The 19055-nt window shown below is 40.9% G+C and overlaps 1 protein-coding gene across 1 annotated transcript in view; it reads left to right on the top strand.

Moving 5' to 3' along the window:
• LOC119480017 (corticotropin-releasing factor receptor 1-like) overlaps positions 1-19055 on the top strand; it is a 77168-nt gene that overhangs the window by 12471 nt on the left and 45642 nt on the right. The window contains exons 3-4 of the mRNA XM_037756078.1: positions 101-160; positions 493-618. Of these exons, the coding sequence (XP_037612006.1) occupies positions 101-160; positions 493-618 (186 nt within the window). The remainder of the gene's footprint in view (positions 1-100; positions 161-492; positions 619-19055) is intronic.

The following is a 19055-nucleotide window of genomic DNA, read 5'->3' as shown; positions in this document are numbered from 1 at the left end:
GTCGCTGTTAAGCTGAATGTAATGAGGTTTTCATAGCCCTCCTCTACGGTGTGCAAACTGTGATCGAGGTTATTGATGAGACTCTCCCTCTGGATTGCAGTACAGTCGCTGGCATCCACCTGGAACCAAACGCTGAGCAATGCCACGGGTCAGTGGAGCGGTGAGTCGTTCATCTTCTCTCAGTGTGTGAAACTGATTCCCCTACTGTTGTTGCTACTACAAAGCATTGTTGTGGAGTTCCCCACCAGGGAGATAGATTTGATCTGAACTCAGATTACAACATCAAAGACTAGAACAATGCTGGAAATAGATTTGGCGACGCACCACAGGAGACAACGCTCAGGAGTAATCATTAAACACAAACAGCTTATTCAGACACACAATCTATTGCCAACATCTTTGGAGCATTGTCAGAATTTCACCGTGGCTATATGTAGTTGTTGAGCCATGCCAGGAATGTAACGTCTAACATTTCTGTCTTCGCGCTTTCAGGCTCGGGGCTCTCCTGCGACACCTCCATCGATGGCATCGGCACCTGCTGGCCCAGGAGCAGCGCCGGCCAGATGGTGTCGCGACCCTGTCCCGAGATGTTCTACGGCGTCAGATACAACACCACCAGTAAGTCCTCGCTGTCAGCAGAAAACAAGAAACAATAGATTAAAAGCCAGATTTAATTTGATTTCACCCCCTCCTCCTCTACTCGTCTTCCCCTTGGGCCAATCCTGTTTATGTAATTGTGTACACAGAAATTAGCATGAGCATACAAATCAGCAAGAGACAAGTGTAAAAACAACATGCTGCAGATAATAGAGCTCGACGTGCAAGAAGAAAGGAGCGTGATGCGCTGAAGACAAGACAAGTGGTGCACCCGCTGTGAGAAATGTTTGTGTCGGGGGGCTTAAACGGAGAAAGAGAGATGGGATAATATTACAAAATAGCATATGTCTACATATACATGAACGAGCATCGCTCAAAACAGTGACACACGTCAGATAAAAGCACAATATCACTCTATATTTCAGCTGCTTGGCAGTAATGTTAGCTGACCAGACGAAGGTCTCTCCATGAATCAATGCTGATCCTAGTGTTGGCTTTTCCTGCTCAGCGCAGGCTGAGGCAGCGGGGCTCCGCAGCGTGTCTCCCTGCTCTCTCCGGCTGCGAGCGGAGCAGGGAGACACCGGCACCCGGTTGGTAACGAGAACATAACGTAACTCGTTTGCGGAGCCCCGTCACTTCACAAGACACGAGAAACCTCTGTTGGTCTGGAGGAGCTGCAGCAGTTATTTCTGCACAAACGTCGATTGAACATTCACTAGATATTCTCAGAGCTAAACGAACTCTTCTGCAGTGTGGAGTGAGCGCGCGTTCACGTCTAGAGGTGGAGCGAGACAGCGAGAACACGCGCGCTGTCTGAGTGAAGGCGAGCAGGCAGAGGAGCAGAGGCAGCGGCCACACGCGAACGCGCATATGCGAGCGCGCATGTGTGGCGATCCGCTACATTTATACGCTTAAAAAGTTACAAACAGTCCCTTTAATATTTCACTACTTCTTCAAACATGATCTGGGTCACAGAATCAAATAATTGGACCCATTTCTACCAGCTGTAGATGTTTTAGAAATCACATTTTTTAGTCTGAGTAAGTGAAGTGGATCAGATTTCTGCGCTGGTGTCGAACTCTTCCTGAACTCCTCTGCACCACAGTTTGTTCTGAGGTCAAACTCTAAAAGCACAACTGAAATTAAAACGCTGCAGGAAACAGATCTGCTCGGTAAGTTATCCGTCGCTCTCTTTTAAAAAAGAAATCTGTTTCCAAAAAGGGTGAAATTAATATTTTTGCATCACGGCTGTAGGGATGTCTGTCGGACCACCCACCGCTTTGTACCACACTGAAACATCTCAACAACTATTTGATGGATTGTCATGACGTTGGTACAAATATTCATGTTCCCCTCAGGATGAATTATAATGACTTGCTCTTTTATGTAGCGCCACATTATAATATGTCCAATACTGTAGTTTGGTTTATGATCAAAACCTGCAAAACTAAAGAGATTCCCATCAACCTCAGCTGTAGTTTGTGTTTACTGCTAATTCGCTAATTAATCCATTAAAATAGTTAATCGTGATTAATCGCACATTTTTTTATCTGTTCAAAATGTACCTTAAAGGGAGATTTGTCAAGTATTTAATACTCTTATCAACATGGGAGTGGACAACTATGCTGCTTTATGCAAATGTATGTATATATTTATTATTGGAAATCAATTAACCTCACAAAACAATGACAGATATTGTCCAGAAACCCTCACAGGTACTGCATTTAGCATAAAACAATATGCTCCAATCATAACATGGCAAACTGCAGCCCAACAGGCAACAACAGCTGTCAGTGTGTCAGTGTGCTGACTTGACTATGACTTGCCCCAAACTGCATGACATGTGATTATCATAAAGTGGGCATGTCTGTAAAGGGGAGACTCGTGGGTACCCATAGAACCCATTTACATTCACTGATCTGGAGGTCAGAGGTCAAGGGACCCTTTTGAAAATGGCCTCGCCAGTTTTCCCTCGCCAAAATGTAGCGTAAGTTTGGAGCGTTATTTAATCTTATTCATGACAAGCTAGTATGACATGGTTGGTACTAATGGATTCGTTGTGTTTTTCTAGTTTCATATGATACCAATATCTTCACTCTAACTTTAAAACTGAGAAAAACTGAAAAATTAGTGGCGTTAAAACAGATTTGCGTTAATGCATTATCGTGCTAACGTGCTAAACTCAGAGGGTGAACATTGCAAACATCATGCATGCTAATCATCAGCATGTTAGCATGCATAATGTTAGTAATAAGCTTAAAGCACCGCTGTGTCTACGCGTGGATTCAGACTGAAAACAGCTCTACAACACAAACACTTTTTGCAAAAAAGGGATTTATTCATTCAGCTTTGGAAACCTCACTGAGATTAAAAATATTTTCAGTTTGCCTTAAGTGTATTCTGGCCAAGACTGGCAACAAGAAAATAGTTTATAATATCCTAAAGCCTGATATGATGTCTTTAGATGTCTCGTTTCATCCGACCAACAGTCCAAAACCCAAAGACATTCAATCAGCTGTCATATATAACAAAGAAAATGTCTAAATAATGTCACCAATAATGTTTTAACGTCTTCACATCCATCTGTATGCGGTACATTAACGCATGTATTTTATATCTATGTACGTTGCATATTCTTTTTATACTTCCTACTGTGAACCTTTGCACATTTCTGCACAAAACTACCACTTCTAAAAACTGCACAGCTACAGATATATTATACATATCTTTATAGTATTTTTTTCATTATAATTTTTCTCATCTTCTATATTTATGTTTCTTGATTTTTGTATTTTCATTTTTCATTTAATATCCTCTTACTATGTTTATGTTATGCACCAACACACCAGAGCACGTGTTGGTGCTCGTACGGGAAAACCTACTTATTCTGATTCTGATAATTATCAGATCTGGTTTCTTATCCTGTGATCATCCTGTTGCGGATGCATTTCTGATGTGTAAAACATCCTGTTCTGTTTTAGCTGCTCGTGGTTTTACAGAGCGACTTCAAAAGCACAATAATACCATCCACATTATTCAGTGACATTAATACCTCATGAGGCAATAAAAGCTAATTAATTCAGGTAGCGTTTTCGTGTCTCCGTCTTCTCAAATACCGATGATTGATGGCCACCTTAACCTTTTCCTGATCTCATTATTATGAGATAGAAAGTCAGATTTATGACAGACAGAAATCGATTTGGTTTTCTGTCTTAGATGAAAGCAATGCGGTTCTGTACTAAAGCATCAAATCAGATTTTTGAAGCTGTAGCCAACGTTTTCTTTTAAGCGATGTAATTAACAAATTATAGCAAAATAGCTTCAGATTAATTCTCTGTAGATTCACAAATTGATTAACAAATCTGAATTAAACAAAAATGCAAACATAAAATCATGATTAATTAAAAGATTGCATCCTTAAAACAACCAACAGGCTGTTTAAAATATATATAATAAACAATCTAATATTATCAAGCAATAACTTAACGAGACAAAATCGTGATATAAGTGTGAATTTAAAACCAGATTATTGATGAGTAAAATGGGAGAGTTTGAGCACAGGATTTAAAATGTAGTGTAGCGGACCTTTAAAGGGACTGTTTGTAACTTTCTAAGCGTATAAATGTAGCGGGTCGGCACACATGCGCGCTCGCATATGCGCACTCGCGTGTGGCCGCTGTCTCGTCTCCTCTGCTTGCTCTCCTTCACTCTGACAGCGCGCGCGTTCTTGCGTACTCACTCCACCTCTAGACGTGAACGTGCGCTCACTCCACACTGCAGAAGAGTTAGTTTAGCTCTGAGAATATCTAGTGAATGTAGAGTGGACGTTTGTGCAGAAATAAATGCTGCAGCTCCTCCAGACCAACAGAGGTTTCCCGTGTCTTGGGAAGTAACGGGGCTCCGCAGAGAGAAACGTTACCGTCTCGTTACCGACCGGTTGACGGTGTCTCCCCTGCTCTCTCCGGCTGCGGGCGGAGGGAGACGAGTTTCTCGCTGGGGAGCCCCGCTGCCTCAGCCTGCGCTGAGGCAGGAGAAGCAAACACAGTATCAGCATTGATTCATGGAGAGACCTTCGTCTGGTCAGCTAACATTACTGCCAAGCAGCTGAAATATAGAGTGATATTGTGCTTTTAGCTGACTTGTGTCTCCTCACTGTTTTGAGCGATGCTCGTTCATGTCTATTTAGAGCGAGCACAAGCACGAGCCCGACGCTGACTTTCGTTGACTTAACGGCCACAGGTGTCGCTGTTAAGAAGCATTTCTGAAAGTTACAAATAGTCCCTTTAAATTGTTCTCCTCTGCAGAATGAGGAGGAATTTAACTTCACTAGATTCATGTTTAATTCATGTTCTCAAGGTATAACAATGAGTTTCGTAGCCAATAACAACTATAATTTCCATAAAGAGGTTAAAAATGGATTCTGTAATACAAACTCAGCACAGTAAACACAATGGAGTACATTTAGGAGATAAAAGCAAATGTGTTTCCTGGTAATTTAAAGTGTAAAAACCCCCAAAGGCGCCCCGAGGAGAGAGTGAGCCGGGTTATAATTCAGTTCACCAGTAATCTGACACTGCGAGGTTCATTTCACCTTCAGGATTAACATAATCTCCATTCAAGCGCAGCCTAAAAGCCTTAAAAAAGACCTCCCATCAGCTGACTTTACCAGCGAAGGTCAATAGTGGGAAAAAGGTTCAGCATACAAGATGATGACTTCATGAGGATTTAGGGCTGATTCACTTATAAGCCCCGTTTCCACCGCAGGAACTAAGAACCTTTTGAAGAACTCATTTCAACCGCAGGGACATTTCCTGGTCACGGGGTAGTACTTCATAAAAGTACAGGAACCTTCGGAGTGCGGGTGTGCAGAGATGACCGACGCTGATTGGTGAAACACACACACAGCGCCGCTGCTTCAACTGTACTGCTTCATTCATAAAACAAGGAAGTACGCTAGTATCGATTTAGAACGAGGAGAGCATTTATCTTTGTTAGATAACATTAAAACTAAAGATAGACTCCCGACTCACTTTATAAAGAGAGAGAGAGACCGTGCGAGCGGTAGAAGAGAGAGAGATGCGGTTACGTTCTAAAGCACAAATAAATAACCATTAAATACTCAACAGATGATTTACTGTGGAGACAGACGCTCTTAGTTTTTACATTAGAGTCAAAGGTTTTTGCAGAGGGGATTTTACATCTCTTTTTATCACTCTATAAATCATAAAATACTGTCAACAGACTTAAAAAAAAAGTCAATTTTCGACATTTTTTTCGGAATAAAATGTTGTATAAATCAGGTTCTGAATGATATATGAACAAACCCCTCTATAAAAACCTTCAGAATATAGAGAGGAATGAAACTGGAAAGTTTGGAGGATGTAAGCGCTGCTGAAGTGGAGATTTATGTCTCGGAGTCAGAGAGAAAACTCATTTAGGGAAAACGGCCTTTAAAGATATGGATTGTAAACACACTACAGGTGAATAGGGGAAAATAAACTAATAGATATCACCGTGAAACTTCCCCGGCTGATTACTGACCTTAAGACAATTAGTTTTCTGAAATTTTATGTTTAAATATGCAAATGAGGCTTTGTGTAATGCTAACTTTTGGTGAATTTAGGAGAGATCTACAGATGTAAATAGACAAAATGTATTAGAATAAGCACCTAAACTTGTATTTTAAAGACACAAAAAAACAGTCCTCCATGATATCATTCCTAAAGTCATAGATTACAAATGAAGCTTTAACCTTAAGGTGTATTTTTAGCATGGATTTATTATTAATCATTATTAAATATTTGATATTTTTCACCGGTGAGGTCAGAGGGAGGCAAAAGGAAGAACATTTAATGGAGCTGTTTGCTGTCACTTCATCATCTAAATGCTTCATTATTCTGCACAAAGTGCTGCTTATGACACAGGTAGAAAAACACTGTGACCTTCCTAAAGTCTCTTCTTCTCTTCTTCTATTCATCACTTTCAGCTGAAAGCAAAAAGCATCTTTTACATCAAGGACACACTGTGAACACAACACGAGAGATTTCTTTCACCGAGATGTTATTCAGCAACACTAAACAGCATCAATGGGTCTGATGGAGCTCAGTGAGCAGCAGTGGAGGAGCTGATGGGAGGCCACAACACACACACACTCAGTTTTTATTATCTGTCTGAATGTTCAGCCACGCTAATGTCGTAGATCAGTGGGTCGGTTCACCACAGATTGCTCAATGGTGACTGAATCATAGACTAAAATGACTTTTGCATGGAACAAATGCATCATAATTTAAAAACCGATCACGTTTTATGTGTAACATTTCAATCCGCTGAGTAACCACGGCTACCAAGTACCTCAAAATTATACTTAAAGGTCACTCAAGCAACTATTGTCTATGTAAAGATATAGAGGAGTAATGTCTACCTGAGCAGAGAATGAAGTCTCTCTCCCTCTGTGCGTGTTGTAATCAGAGCTTCTCTGTGTTTTGTTGACATCGGCACATGCTTTTAGTGCATGTGAGCGTGCCCCACTGGCTAGCGGTTACAGCTGATAACGTCGTCCCGACCGACGCCTCAGTTGCGTAGCAACCACGCTCCGGTTCCCCCTCAGGTTAACACTGTTGGCTCTGTTGCCGTTGTTTGCACTGTTAGCGCTCGTCAATGCCCAATCCGTCACAGCTGCGCGATCCGTTCTGCAGTATACCTTGCGGGAAGACCCGAGGAGAGTGACTCAACCACGGCAACTCTGAAGACAGGCTATACGTGGTCTGAACACCGAACATACATGCGCATAACGGATCACGCAACTGGGACGGATCGGGCACTTACGGTACGTGTCCACAGGGGCGTTTTTTATCGCGATGGGACGCAACGCTTCCCAACATGGGTATGTCGTTAGTCACAGGCTCTCCCACCTGATTGGACGAACACTTTCCCGCCGTTGGCTGCAGCTCCCAGCTTTCAAACCGGAACCAGTATGGAGGCTTGTTTGGAAACTTTCTTCACTTATTTCACGAAAATAGTTCACAGTAATGTGTTTCTGAAAACATTTGAGGCGAGAAATAATCCATGCAGTTGATGAATCTGTCTTTTTTTGGATCGACAACGTTTATTTCAAAAGATTCTCGGGAGTTTAGAGAGGCGGCGAGTCGCGTCGGACGCCCGTGATTTGCATAAAGTAGACGAGCCCTCAATTTAATGCAAATGTAGAGTGGGCGTCGTGGCGCCTTGTTTCTCGAATTGCGACGCCACGCTACCAGAATGCATTAGACAATGAATGGGGGACGTGGAAAGCACGGAGGCTCATCTGTGGCCATATTGAGAGCCGTGTGGAGGCAATAGAAATGCTCTGAATTCCGTCTAGAGAACCTTTTAAGTACAGTATTTCAGTAAATATACTTATTTATCTGCAGAGTAACTAGGCCTACAGCTGTCAAATACAGGTAGTGGAGTAAAAAATACAATACGATGTAGTGGAGTAGAAGTATAACGTAACAGCGAATGGAAATACTCAAGTAAAGTACCTCAAAATGATACTAGATAAAGCACTTGAGTGTCTTTACTTTCCACCACCGTCTGCTCATTTCAACACATCCCAGCAACAAAATGAAGCAATTTAACCACAAGCACATGTTCGATATTATCCGTCTTTATAGGAAACATTTCAGTTTTTTATTATCGTTTAGAGGTCGGATGTTTTGCGGAGCCGTTGAAAAGCTTGTAAAATTTTTAATTGCTTGACGGGGGCATCACAAGCCAAAATAGTGTAACCAAAGAATGTGGAGAGATACAGACTGAACACGCTGTGAACAAATTATCTTCCACTCCATTTCACTGGTGACAGATTCACTGCCACCAGGAGACAAGGTTACCATCAATTCCTCTGTTTCTATGTACTAAACCCGGTTTCATTAGATGATGACACGGCTCCAGAAACACATTCATGAGAAAAATAGATAAATAAATGTGAAATGTCACATGTGCTTTTTGTATAATAAAGTACAGTAATGTTAATAAAGAAACTGTACATCCTCAGACAAACAAGGTTAATCTCAGAGAAGTATGAGAAGACAGAGGAAGCTGTAGTACTAGTAGTGTAAGTGGTATTAGGAGAAGAATAAGTGGCTTTAGAGGAAGGTTAGCGGTGCGTCCAGAGTGGGCACTTAAAGCCTGAGTGGATGTAGCTGCTGTCCTCAGATCCAGAGGGAGATTACTGCAGAGTTCAAGTCGTGGGTACAGAAAGAGGCTGAAGATCTGGGACGTATTTCAGCCGCAGATCAACTCCAAGGCCAAAGACAAATCCATGAAGAGATTTATAGACAAGTAAACCATCCTAAATTGGATTCTGAGAAGAAAAAGAAGAAGAATGATGCAGATTCTTGTCTCCGCTCCGGTTAGGAGAAAGCGTGATGAGTCATGAACTCGATTCAAAACCTGGAGATATTATGCCCTCATCTTGACCCGCAAAATTGAATTCACAGCAAATTATTCACGGGTTACTAAAGGAGAGACAGTTACACAGTGGAGGAGGAAGTATCCAGTAAAATGTAGTTACAGTATTAAAACTGTGACTGTTGTACTATTATATATTCTATCATTAGATTATTATTACTCATGCATTAATGTAAAAGCAGGATTTCACTGTTGTAGTTGCTCTCATACACCGTTCGTAGCTATACCTACGAAAAGTAATGCACTGTAATTCGTATATATATATCCCACAAAATCAGTTTGTATTTAATCCACGTAATCATGAACCAGGAAATATAAAGAGCGACATAAGCTGCGTAGAGAAGAGGTCGGAGTGGATAAAAAAAACACCGGTCTTTCGCCCAGGAGACCGCTCTCCGTGTCCCGTGTGAAACCAGATTTATTTTTCATGTAACTTCCATACTTAAAGGGACTGTTTGTAACTTTTTAAGCGTATAAATGTAGCGGGTCGGGACACATGCGCGTTCGTATATGCGCGCTCGCGTTTGGCCGGAGCCTCGTCTCCTCTGCCTGCTTGCCTTCACTCAGACACTCCATCTGCCGAGACCGGCTCGGGGGATAGATCGATAGAAAGAGAGAGAGAGAGAGAGAGAGAGAAAGTGAGAGGGATGCAGACACAATAATATTCTAGCAGCTGTAATAGCTAATACAAGTAGGACTGATAACACAAAACCAATAGTGGTGGATGGAAAGAGTGATAATACAACTATCGGAATTGATATCATTGGGTCGTCCTCAAGTTACAGCCAACATCTAAAAATAAACGCTGCTGCTAAAAATGCTAAAAGAGAAGTAAAGCCGACATCCATCGTGTGTCCCTGCCCTGAATAGCAATAGCAGTACTATGAAACAGAAATACTATGAAACAGCACTTCCCTGAATCAGGTTAGTAGGTAGACTACCAGGCTGGATTTCCAAAATTAGATTGTCACAAATCCTCGACTTAAGTTTCTGAGCCGTAGAAGTGTGTTAGCGCGGTTTCACTGTTTTTGAATCAGAACAAGTCAAACTGATGATATTAGGACAGATGCAGGTCATCATTTTAACCCCTTTATTTCCGGTAAAAAATAAGTTAAACACAGTAGTAGTAATAAAAAGAATAAAGAGATATGTGTCAGTAAACTATTTTCTTAACAAAAGGTGCAAAGTGCTTTACAGAGAAGAGAAAAAGGCAAATAAAAATCAGTAACATCATCAAACACGGGAGATTAAAAGGTTAAAAACAAGAAGGAATATATATAAAATCAGGCTACAAGGATATAAAAGTACATAGTACAGTTATAACATCACTTCTCAAGTGTGCATACCGTTTCTCTTCATGTGGAACGAGGTGATATTTTAATGGCTGTGTATACGAATGCCTCAAACTGTTGTCCTTGGACCTTGAAAACAGCTTTGTACTCTTGTCATGGTGGCACATGAACCACTGCTAGGCTTAAGATAAATGATTCCATTTAATGAATCTGCAGTGAAGAATAAAAAGTTAAAATGTATAAAAGTGTCTTTGTGAATAACCGCACTGAGTTCTTCACAAGACGGCCAACGCAGAGAGCAAGTTTGGCTTGAAACTAATAAAAGCTGTCCTATAAAAGAAGGGATTTGAAAGACGTTACAGTCATATGTTTTTGGCCGTAAAATATCCAGTCTTCCAGTAAAAGTATCTGCTAGTAGTGACTACTGCATTATTAAAGTTTTTTTTATTATATGTTCTATATTCTAGACACTGACAGCACTTGTTTAAACTTTAATACAGAAAACGTCTGCAGAGACTTGAGACACGACATGTTTATTAACATTTAACTGAGACGATCTGTCCTAAAGCACCTCTAAAGCTCACTAATTTACATGTTAGGGATTTTTTTAAATGCTATTTAACAGCCAGGTTAAACACAACCCAGTTGCCAGACATTTTTTTGGCATTGTACGTTTCTGCAAACCACAGGATACATTGAATTCTTCGGAACCAAAAAAAAGGGTTCATACGTTTCAGCCTCGTATCACGCTTGCAGAAACGCACAATGCCACGTGGTTAACGTTGTGGAACGATTGGTCAGGTGTAGACAACAAGACCAAGTAGTTTTGTTGTCTACACCTGATCAATCGTTAAGGTTAGAACAAAGATCATAGTTTGTGTTAAAATAATAACGTAACAGCGTGACCTAGCGGTGTAAGAAAATATCAATATTATGTTTTGTGACACTGTATTGATTCTCCAAAACACTGCACCAAATGTGTGATTAATAGTTTACATGCAAAGATGAAGATCATGCTGCGTCTCTCACGCCTGTGGCGTCCACACCGGCAGCGTTTCTGCTGCTGCTGCCAGCTCTTTCTTTCTACATAAAGTTTGCCTTTCATAATGGCCCTTTCAAGTAAATATAAATGTAATTTATGCAATTTGTGCAAGTCACTGCATTTTCTACAACACTGTCCTGTAAATATTTCAGAATAAAAGCCTTGTGTTGACAAATGAGGGAATTCTGTCCACAGAAAAGTAGTAAAACTGTGGTAATGTAGCTGGTATGATGTCAATATACTGTCAAACGATCATTTTCACTGTCTGTTTTTGCTGTGAACCGTGTGGCACGCGTAAAACATAGGCGATACCTCGAAAATCTAGAAGATACGCAGCTGACCCTAACCTGTTAACACGGGCGGTGAAATAGAAAACAACCCTTTCCACAGCCGCCACGCACTCCTGACGTTCCCTGTAACGGTAGCTCATTGTACGACATCATTTGCTCTGACAGAATTCAACATTCAATGTATCTGTGTTTTGCAGAAACGTACAATGCCAACATTATTTCTTGGCGACTTGGCTGTAAGGAGTAGTAGCCCTACCAATGTATACACTTAGCACCATAATGGCTGTCACCAAAACTATCCTAACATTCAAGATATCTCACACCGTCTCTCATTATATGATATAATGAACGCATGAGCTGACATAATAAATATACCTCAGAACAAAAAATGCAAAATAAAAAATCTAATGAGTGCAAAAAAAAAATCAGGTGTGATTGAAGATCAAAAAAGTCAAAGAAGTCTTTGAGTTAACGTTGCCGCGTCTGGAAAGAAGCCTAATTGGAGCGATCAACACTTGCTAGTCATGCTAATCATCTCGAGCTCCTCGATATGTCTTTGAGATGATTACAGCTTGTTGTCAAACATATGCACTGAGGGGACGACGGGCGTCCAGGGGGCGTTGTCCAGACCGCTCAGCCGCTGATTCGTGACAGGTGCCCGTGGCGATGCACGCCCTCCTCTGGGCTCGTGACTCAGCCTGCCATATAACTCTCACTGCGTTGCTGCTGCACGTCTCTTGCCCCCTTCACCATTAGTTGCCAAGTTTGACTTTCCCTTAATGGTCCCCAGAGGGAGGCCTCTCATATGTACATTTGTGTGTGTGTGTGTGTGTTTGTGTGGAAGCCACTGACTGGCTGTGAGTTGTCTGGTCTTGCGCCAGTCGAAGTGGATAGAGGATGAAGAGGAGGATGAGGGGGTAGTTTTATTTAGAGTAGTGCTCGCGGTCAGCGGGGTGGCAAAACCTCGACCCCGGCTCACCCTCCTGCTCACTCATAAGGAACGCAGCGCCTCATTTTGTTGAATGAGCTGGAGTGGGTGCAGCATGCGTTGAATATTAATTCATGAATGCATGTGGGCGCGTAGACGGCAACATCAAAGACCGAAGAGACAAAAGAGAAAGATGTAAAAGTGATGTGAGGAGCTGTTTTTTGTTCGTGCAGTAAGTTGGACATGGAAAGTAGATTTATTCCTCTCTCTTCAGACCTTGTTCCAAACAGCAGTCCTCTGTAAACCCCGAGGTGTCTCACCACCGCTGCAGAACCAAACAGACGCGAGCCAGAACACACACACCCAGCGTGAAAACTGGCATCCGCTCCTCCTCGGTGTGTTGACGGCCCGCTACGTCTCAGAAGTCGCTCCAGTTTTGCAGTTTTGATGACTTTAACAAGTTGTTCTTTTTCAATCATAATGAGGTGGCAGAGAACTTTCCCATGTTTTTCAGAATGCAGGTACGACTGCTCACCTGAATACTCCCGATTATGAAGGTGTGAGGGAGTGTTGGGGGAGATGTGGAAAGATGTAGTAATATGCCAGTTGTCTGCTTCAGCTCAGAAACACTCAGGATTTATGAGTAGTTACTGAATACATTTGTTTGTGGAAGAGACTGAGTTAAGGCCAGGATTAATTCCCCTTTAGTACTGTATTATTGTGTGCTGCTCACAGTACTGTAAGAAGTGAAGGAGAAAGTATTCAGATCATTTACTAAAGTAAAAGTACCACGCTGTAAAAATACTCTGTTACAAGTAAAAGGCCTGCATTGAGAATGTTCCTTAAATACAAGTAAGTATTATCAGGTATTCATCCGTATTAAAAGTATAAAAATGTCCCCACGGCGTTCTACGGTCTGTTATTTCTTTATAGCAGACCGTTGCTATGGACGTTGCTATTATTGGTAATCTATTAACAACACAAATCAATGACAGATAATGTCCAGAAACCCTCACAGGTACTGCATTTAGCATAAAACAATATGCTCCAATCATAACATGGCAAACTGCAGCCCAACAGGCAACAACAGCTGTCAGTGTGTCAGTGTGCTGACTTGACTATGACTTGCCCCAAACTGCATGTGATTATCATAAAGTGGGCATGTCTGTAAAGGGGAGACTCGTGGGTACCCATAGAACCCATTTACATTCACACATCTGGAGGTCAGAGGTCAAGGGACCCCTTTGAAAATGGCCATGACAGTTTTTCCTCGCCAGACTTTTTTTTGGAAATTTTTCAGACTTTTTTTTTTTTACATTTTCAGACTTTTTTCAGACTTTTTGAAACATCTTTTGGACTTCTTTTTTTATTATTATTTTTGGAATTTTTTTCAGACTTCTTTTGAAATTTTTCAGAATTTTTTTAAAATATTTTTTTGGACATTTTTCAGACCTTTTTTGACATTTTGAAACATTTTTTGGACATTTTTCTGACTTTGTTTCAGACAAAAACCCTCACACATTCACATATCTGGAGGTCAAGGGACCCCTTTGAAAATTGTGTTATTTAACCTCCTTCCTGACAAGCTAGTATGACATGGTTGGTACCAATGAATTCATTATGTTATCTAGTTTCATATGATGCCAGTATCTTCACTCTAACTTTAAAACTGAGCCACTACAACCTAAAAATCACAAGTTGTGTTAATGCATTAAAGAAATTAGTCGCGTTAAAATTAATCTTCGTTATTATCGCGTTAACTTTGACAGCCCTAATAAAGATATGAATGTATTTTTCATATAAAAAGTAGAAGATAAAATAATCAGCCAGTCAATGTGTGTGAATATCTCGTCCTGCTTTCAATGCAAATCAACTTGTTTCAAGAACTTTCTCAGATCAGCTTTTCATTATTCAAGTGCTGCAACATTCTGCTTCATTCCTTCTTGTTTCAAAGCAGGTGAACCACACCTCTGAATTTAAAGAGTGTCTGTCTAAATCCTGCAACACCCGCACACTGACACTCGCTAGAGGATACTAAACAAAATATTACAGGCAAACATACTAAACTGCCTCACTAGTCTTAACATAGATATAAAATGTGCTCTGTAAGTTGTATTATGATGGAAACAAATAGTCAAAAATAGAATTCAAACAAGTATGGGATCAGGTCAGGACATCCATACTATATCTCATTGCAGAACTTTTTACAGTGCAGAGTCTGAACAACGGCTGACCTCCATAAACAAGTACACGCATCATGTTACGGCTCTGGTTTTTACAGTCTGTTTTGCTCTGCAGTTGTGCAAAAAAAAAAAAAAAACTCCAACTAATTTCGTGCAAATATATGTTGTTCTGTTCCCTGCTGGTCCTGGTTTTAATTAGACCTCTGCTGAGCATGCAACAGAGGAGGAAGACGCTTCTTAGCTGCAGCCATTGATCCGATGTGTCGAAGCGCTAAGTCAGTGTGACTAAATTTGGGTCAGCATATTTGCTCACGTAGGGCCTAAAATTACAGCATCTCTGCTCCGTTCTGTGTTTTTTTTCCGCCTCAGAGAGGAGAGGATCCTCTGATCTTTGCTACCAAGCGGCGTGTTTGCGTGTCCTGTAGTGTTTGGAAATAAAATTAAATGAGGATCATTTAGCAACGACTTGGAGGGCTGCCGGTGTTCCATCCACATGTACCTAAGAGCTCCTGTTTCCACAGGGAGGATTTAGCCCCTGGCACGCTGTTTTTAACACCTACTCAGAAACAACAATGGACGGTCACTGAGCAGAGATTAAAAACGGATACGTACCATGTAGCGTATACAACAATGACATCCACTGAGAGCCTTCAAAAGATTTCTCACAGACAGCTAATATAACTCCTGGCAAGTCACCAGTTTGGCATCAGTCGTGAAACTAGTAGATATATTTTAAGGACCTTGAGATTGTGACCGATGCAAATGGCGTTTTACGATGCTGTGAGAGACTCGTTCCCTGCAAACTGCAGGACGACTGCAGGAGAATGTTAATAAAGTAGTGCCACTGCAGTCTGAGTGAGCTGATATGAATCCACATTATCCTGAGCATGTTATGTATTAATGTTCACAGGACATGTTCGGCTGAAAGTGTTCCCCTGTAACTTTTAATAAAGTGAGAGAGAAAGAGATTTTTCCAAGAAACTAAGAGTCCAAGAGTCACTGGCCTCCGTCCCGACATAACCACACGAACTGGCCCGAACACGTCTCGTTCACTTACTGAAAGTCACGTTGTTCTATCAACTCATGTCAATCATTAAAGGAACATTTAGGGAAATATGGTTACTCGCTTTCTCTCCCAGAAGATTGATAACAGAACGGAGCTGGAGTCAGGAGGTGGTTAGCCTAGCTTAGCATAAAGACTGGAAGCAGGTGGAAACAGCTAGCCTGGCTCTCTCAGAGTGAAAAAATACACCGACCGACACCCTTAAAGTTCACTAATTAACACGTTGTGTCTTGTTTGTTTAATCTGTGCATAAACATTAATGTATAATTGACATTATTTTTAATTTATGCATAAAAAAAACACTGGAAATTCAAAAGAAAAAGTCAAAATAATGTAAAGCATGTGACTAAAACCCTTTTCCCACCAAAATTATTGTGTATATGCATTTTTAAGAAAAATAGGCGATAGACTCCTTTCCTATTGCGAGCATACCGTGCCGTTGCAATGGCCTTTCTGTTTTTTTTCCTGGTTCAACGTCCCAGACGCGCCGGAAAACAGGGTTAGTAAACCGTACTTCTTTTTTTTATATCTATCACTTATTCAGTCTCTCTTTCAATCTCTCAAACCAGAGTTGGTGATTGTTGGAACAGTGAAAAGACTACAAAGTTTTACAGCGATCAGCGAGGTAAAATTGCTGTTTTTGTTAATGGAGTCTGGTGGCTTTGAGGAGCGCATATAACAGCTGTTTCTTTTCACATCTAACTCTGTGAATTAAGGGTTTATTTCAACTAAACCAGAGTTGGTGATTATTGGAACAGTGGAAACAAAGACGGTTTAGATGAGCTTTGTTTTGTTTCTGTGGAGTTTAAATGAAGTGAGTTTCAAATATCAGCAGGGTAAAATTGCTGTTTCTGTCAATGGAGTCTGGTGGCTTTGAGGAGCGCATATAACACCTGTTTGTTTTCACATTTAACTCTGTGAATTAAGAGTTTATTTCAACCAAACCAGAGTTGGTGATTGTTGGAGAAGTGGAAAGACTAACAAAGACGGTTTTGATGAGTTTTATTTAGTTTCTGTGGAGTTTAAATGAAGTGAGTTTCGATGATCAGCGAGGTCAAATTGCTGTTTTTGTCAATGGAGTCTGGTGGCTCTGATATAACGGCCGTTTCTTTTCACATTTAACTTGGTGAATTAAGAGTTTATTTTGACCAAACCAGAGTTGTCGATTATTGGAACAGTGGAAACAAAGACGGTTTTGATGAGTTTTGTTTTGGTTCTGTTGAGTTTGAATGAAGTGTGTTTCGATTATCAGCGAGGTAAAATTGCTGTTTCTGTCAATGGAGTCTGGTGGCTTTGAGGAGCACATATAACGTCTGTTTCTTTTCACATCTAACTCTGTGAATTAAGGATTTATTTCAACTAAACCAGAGTTGTTGATTGTTGGAAAAGTGGAAAGACTAACAAAGACGGTTTTGGTGAGTTTTATTTAGTTTTTTTCAGTGATCAGCGAGGTAAAATGACTGTTGTCTGACTGGAGTCTTTATTTATTATATATTCATTTCAACATGCGTCACATAGCATCGTGCCGGAAAAGGGGCGAAAACTAGCGTGTCCACCCGGGTGTCATGTTTCCATTACGGCCGATAATAAATACTCGTGACTACAGCCGAGTTATTTGTCCTGGGAATGGATGCAGATTGTAACTTTTCCCTCTAAAGACAAAAGCCAGATGTTAGTGGGTGTTAGTGGGTTTCTAGTCCAGTGGGAACGAACTGGGCTTGACTGTAAACGTCCACTGAAAGGAGCTGAAGACATGAGATCTGTGTGGAGCGATGAGGAGGCTGGAACCTTCCTCACATTAATACATGAAATAAAACAGAAATATAATATTTGCATCAAGTTTTCCACATGTTTTTCATTCGTCTGAGGTTTGACTGGAGCTCTTTTATCGACGTCATCTCATTGCGCCCTCTTCTCGTGCGATGATTTAATGGCACTAGTGGTACAGTCGTGGAAGGAAGCGCACATTAATAATCATTTTCTGAAGCCGTTTTCCTGGAAATTCGTCCTAAATTTGGATGAAAAACTTGGGTGGATTTCGTTTCTGAACAAGACTTCACAAAGCTGTGTACAGTAGTTGTTCAGTAGTTCGCCGAGAAGTAGTTCCAGCCCGTAACGCCCCCATAAAACCACAATTTATGACCAGCCGAGACAGCGAGTGGCTGGTATTGTTTGTTTTCTAAATTTCAAATGTGGTCCTGAATACACCTACTGTATCAGGAACTACCACAGAGGAAGTACAGAGCACTCAGCCAGGTGTTTCTATTTCTGTCTGTGGGCAGATGTTGTCACCACGTTAGCATCACAACTGTACTGTTGTAGTCAAAAAAAAAAACAGGTGTGTAATTGAGATCAAAATGAAGGTTTGAGTTTGAAGATGGGTGTGGTCCGAGCAAGGGCGCCGGAAGTAGGCGGGTAGGAAGGTTGGTGTGATCCCATCACAATATGGTCTCTACTTTTTGCATTTCAATTCATCTTCAGATTAAACTAATTAGCTACAACGTGTTAATAATAATAGCATGATTGTCCATAGTTAATCGTGATTAATCGCAAATTAATCGTACATTTTTATCTGTTCAAAATGAACCTTAAAGGGAGATTTGTCAAGTATTTAATACTCTTATCAACATGGGAGTGGGTAAATATGCTGCTTTATGCAAATGTATGTATATATTTATTATAGTAAATCAATTAACAACACAAAACAATGGCGGATATTGTCCAGAAACCCTCACAGGTACTGCATTTAGCATAAAACAATATGCTCCAATCATAACATGGCAAACTGCAGCCCAACAGACAACAACAGCTGTCAGTGTGTCAGTGTGCTGACTTGACTATGACTTGCTCCAAACTGCATGTGATTATCATAAAGTGGGCATGTCTGTAAAGGGGAGACTCGTGGGTACCCATAGAACCCATTTTCATTCACACATCTGGAGGTCAGAGGTCAAGGGACCCCTTTGAAAATGGCCATGACAGTTTTTCCTCGCCAAAATTTAGCGTAAGTTTGGAGCGTTATTTAACCTCCTTCATGACAAGCTAGTCTGACATGGTTGGTACCGATGGATTCATCAGGTTTCATATGACAGTATCTTCTCTCTAGCTTTAAAACTGAGCCGCTACAACCTTAAAAATCGCAAATTGCGTTAATGCGTTAAACAAATTAGTGGCATTAAAACAAATTTGCGTCATTATCACGTTAACTTTTA

This window comes from Sebastes umbrosus, chromosome 20 (genome assembly GCF_015220745.1).
Source record: "Sebastes umbrosus isolate fSebUmb1 chromosome 20, fSebUmb1.pri, whole genome shotgun sequence".
Classification (NCBI taxonomy): Eukaryota; Metazoa; Chordata; class Actinopteri; order Perciformes; family Sebastidae; genus Sebastes; species Sebastes umbrosus.
Note: the sequence above shows the minus strand (reverse complement) of the source record. Positions and strands in the feature narration are given on the sequence as shown.